Source organism: Orycteropus afer, unplaced genomic scaffold (genome assembly GCF_000298275.1).
Source record: "Orycteropus afer afer isolate SDZICR_OR568_19922 unplaced genomic scaffold, OryAfe1.0 scaffold00141, whole genome shotgun sequence".
Lineage (NCBI taxonomy): Eukaryota > Metazoa > Chordata > Mammalia > Tubulidentata > Orycteropodidae > Orycteropus > Orycteropus afer.
Window position 1 is genome coordinate 2,722,873 of NW_006921728.1, and position 4,699 is coordinate 2,727,571.

Genomic DNA, 4,699 nt, shown 5'->3' on the forward strand with positions numbered 1-4,699 from the left:
ACTAATATTGCACTTGGATCTTGAACTTTTTTTTTTTTCCTTTTTACTATACCACAAGCTTCTTCTGTTTTATCCTTGAATTAAGAATATACAGCCTTTTTTGCCCCCAATATTTATGCTGACATATTAAAACAAAAAGCAATAGGCTGGACACATTAAAGTATCTGAAGTACTTCAGAGGTCAGAGTTCCTATGAAGCACCTTAACACATCACTTTATGGATCAAGGACAATGTGGCATAATGGAAGTATTTCTCTTAAAAGACTGTGTGGTAAGACCAGAAGCATCTCTGCTGGGAAATCAAAATGTCATTAGTGGAAACTGCAAATTTCTACCTCAGTGAATATGATCGTCATTTGACTCAGTTCTGTTGTAAAATAAGATTTTCCAGCTCATCTGCAGAACGCAATAAAAATGCAGCTGATTCTCGGTATCCTGCAACAAGCTGTCTTACAGCATTGATTTCAGTTGGACTCAACTGGGGTCTGGAGCTTGAACTACTGGAGGATCCTGAGCTGGTTGCCAACTGCCTCTTCATGCTGAGATCAGTGGGTCCTAGAAAATATAATCACAGTATTAGACATGAACAATATTTGTTCTAACACCTTGAATGATGAGCATGCAATAAATTACTGTTACAATAAATCATGTACTCTTTCATGATGCACTCATGATATCTTTGATCAAATACATTTTGTCTCAGAAAGAATAAAGAGTAATGTGCTGACAGTATGCCCAGCAATTTCTCTCAGACTCTTATTATGGAGAAATAGAATAGAGGAGCACCTGGGAGGGGCAATTAGTTAAGCACTCTACTATTAGCAGAAAGGTTGCCAGTTCAAACTCACCAAGGGGCACCTTGGAAGACAGGTCTGCCCATCTGCTTTGGAAAGGTCAAAGCCTGAAAACTCTACAGAGCAGGGTTGTACTCTGACACACAGGGGATCGCTGTGAGTTGGAATTGACTCGATGGTAACTAACAATAGTGAAAACAGTAAACTTGCCTCAAAATATACTTTTTAGAAAATCAATTTTTAAGTCTACTTTTCTATATGTTGTAGAAGGTTCCCTATAGTAGAGTAACGGGAATTACAAACATTTTTCATTTACTGCATTCAATAATTGTTATTTTGTTGTTGTTGTTATGTGCCGTCAAGTCCGGACCCGACCCTACTCATAGCGACCCCTCCTTGGGTTTCCGAGGCAGTATCACTATGGAAGTAGATTGACCCATCTTCCTTCTGAGGAGTGGCTGGTGGGTTTGAACCGCCAGCCTTCTGGTTAGCAGTCAAGTGCCTTAGCCACTATGCTATTGTTATTTTAGACCCCATCAATTCAAAACTCAAACAACCCTAAATTGTGATGCCAATAAATGTAGAGGACAAATTCTTCAATTTAGAGAAGGAAACTGAACACTGAAAGAGTTCAAGGACACATTTAAAGTACAAAAACTTTTTATGGTACAAAAAAACTTGGCTTGGGTATTTTTTCATCTCAGGCCAATGTTTTCTCCCATTAGGTTGATGAATATTAAGAAATGTGCAAACGTATGATGGTAGTTTGCTTTAGAAATATCCAAGAAACAAGTGGATAGTGCAAACAACACTACAACTGAGAAACTAGACTTTTGGAATACTGCTTTAGGCATTGTTAGAGTCACTTTGATACTTATTTACATATAACATTAATATTGCAATTTTTTCCCTTTGAGCTACTTAAACCAAGTCTGATAGGTATATTTTTGGCAATATTTTGTAAATTTTCTCTAAAAAACAGGCTATTTAAAAATCTTTAATTCAAGTAATTTGAGAGAATGCTTTACATCAACTCTTCTGGGATTATTAAGGTTTTATTATAAAACTAACTGTTCATTTTATAGTTCTTATCTTTTATTAAGCACTTGCTACAAGTCTGAAATCTAGAATGAGTAATAAATTAATTTAAAATACTTAAATAAAACACTATTAAGCACATGTTCTGGCTACTCAGTGCCGCTCTGACATGAATAAACCACATGAATATACCTTAACAAATAGGAATTTATTCTCTTACAGTTTGGAGGCTTTAAGTACAAGTTCAAAGTGCCAGGCTCTAGGGGCTGGGCGAAAACCCTTCAGCCTTGGCCTTCAGCTCTGCCTCCAGCTTCTGGGCCACTGAAGCTAGAGGCATCTCTTCACTCAGACAGCTGCTGGCTGCTGAGACTGCCAAGCCCAAGGTTGACAAGTAATAAGGCATAGTCCCAGTGTTACCAAACCACACAGCAGGCTATTACTTTAAGTCCATTGTAAGTTCTGAGGTTGGCAGAGCATGGCAGGCTGCTGGACAATGATACGGCTACATGCAGGGTCCAACCATGCCATAAGCTAGAGACCATTTCCAAACTGCTGCTTATATACAAGAAGCAGACCACATACCCAAAGCAGCTACTCAGCTGCTTGTGGTAGATCCTACCATAGAGTTGATTGCCAGTCTCATCATGGAGAATAACTATCACCAGCTGCCCAGCCACTCAACCAGGCCCAGCCAAGTTGACACACAAACTGAACTACCATAGCACATAACCAAAAACCAAACCAAACTCACTGTGATTTGATTCCAACTCATAGCGACCTCCATTGTGTTTCCCAGGCTATAAATCTTTTTGGAAACAAACTGCCTCACCATTTTGTCCATGGAGCAGCTGGTAGGTTTTGAACCACCAACCTTTTGGAGAGCAGCCAAATACTTTAACTACTATACCACCAGGGCTCCTCAAGCACATAACTAAATATGTTATATAAAAAATAAACTGATTCAATAAATTGAAAATATTTAACAGATTTTTCCCTAAACGTATTGTAACTTTTCAAAAAATGGTATTCATTTGGTGAACTAAATTTAAGGATACTATTTCAAACTTTTTTCTCCTTGAGGCATGATGGAGTCAGGTCAAGACCCAACTCTCTTCCACTGTCTACCCTGAAAGGAAAAGAGGCTTTATGTCTGTCAACTGAGAGGGAGATATCCCATGAGAGGGGAATAGCTTGACTTGCAATTTAATTAGAGCAGAAACAAGGCTAGCATACTAGAACTCTGACATCTGAGAGAAACTTGTTTCCACTTATGCAGTGGCCTTTCAAAGCTTTGATTTTCTAGCAGTGGTTAGCTTCTGTTTTTTCCTGTTGTTTATAAAATCATGATAGCAGCATGATAAGCTGAAAGAGAAAGATATGGAGAGTCATACTTGCAAACAAAATTACTTAAAAAGTGTTCAGGCAGATAATTGACAGCGATTAGTTTACTTGGAAAGTTGAGTGGGAAAAAGCAATCATCATAATATAGCAGGGGTTCAGGTCTCTGAACAAAGCCACTTTAAATTTTATGTTCTTTGCTTCATGTTTAAGAAATCCAGTGGCAGAATAAGTGTTTATAAAAAAAAAAAAAATATTCAGAGGCTTTACCTCTCAGCTATGCAGATATTTAGCATCTGGGAGGTTTGTTACCAATATTTCATTAGGTGGTATCACTTTTTTGTGATAGTTTTCCTGCCAAGCCTAGTTGCTGAATGACATCCTGGAGTTGACTTGAGAAAAAGGATGAGCTAGGGTTCCAACTCTTTTTGCCATGAGGGACTGTGACTTTATTCCCTACCTCTTATAAGATTCCAAACCAAAACGTGGTTTTCACTTTCATCCAGCTCATTGTTAAAAACAAAACAAAACAATTGCTGTTGAGTTGACTTAGACTCCTGGCCATCCCATGTATGTCACAATAAAACTGCTCTGTAGGCTTTTCAATCTCTGATTTTTTTGGGAAGTAGCTAGGCCTTTTCTCTGAGACACCTCTGGGTGGATTTGAACCTCCAAACTGTGGTTAGCAGCTGAGCATGTAAACCTTTTGCACCACTGTTACCAGGGCAGATAAACTCCAGAGAGTTAAAAATTGTAGAAAGAAGCCACTCACACCTCCATACTACTTCCTCTTTTCAAGAAAAAAGTTGACTTTATCTTGACTCTTTATAGATCTTCAGAACTAGGATTGAGTGTATGAATCAAAATTATAAGGAATCCTTCTTGCTGAATTTATTAAGATCGGGTAGTGAAGTGAAAAATAATGACACAACAAAAACACTCATAAATGGACAAGTTATTTAACTAGTGGCCACTCAAATAGTCCCTCCCTGTTTGTCACAAGATTCATTTCTGCCTCACTGAGTCAGTGTCATACTTGACAGGTTGACTTTAACCCCAAAACATTATAATGTAATTAGAATACATGTAAATTATGAAGTAAAATTTCAAATTTATAAACGTGCTGAATTTAAAGACATCTAGGAAAATATTCTTGAGGACCTGCTCCAATCACAGAGAAGGTCACTGAAAAGTTAAGAAGAAAGATAATTCAACAGATGGTTTAAAAGAAAATGATTTGAATATCAGAGGTTAAGGGAAACATTTAGGAAACATGATGGAGTCATTTTTGTATAAGTACCTACATTTTTACCAAAATAATGCAGATCTACTTCATGACTGTTCTGAAAAGTTGAATAAAAGCTAAGATATTTCATGTTAACATGCACCGGTGTTTGAAAAATTAAGCGCTGCTAAAAATTAATCCTTTATATATATATATATATATATATATATGAGCTCTGGTAGCGTAGTGCCTAAGGTGCTTGACTGCTAACCAGAAGGCTGGCAGTTCAAACCCACCAGCCACT

At 37.5% G+C, this 4,699-nt stretch overlaps 1 protein-coding gene across 1 annotated transcript in view; it reads right to left on the minus strand.

Moving 5' to 3' along the window:
* Positions 1-361: 361 nt before the first annotated feature.
* Positions 362-4,699, minus strand: part of NOL4 (nucleolar protein 4) — a 613,219-nt gene continuing 608,881 nt past the window's right edge. The window contains 1 exon segment of the mRNA XM_007945636.2: positions 362-555. Within this exon segment, the coding sequence (XP_007943827.1) occupies positions 362-555 (194 nt within the window).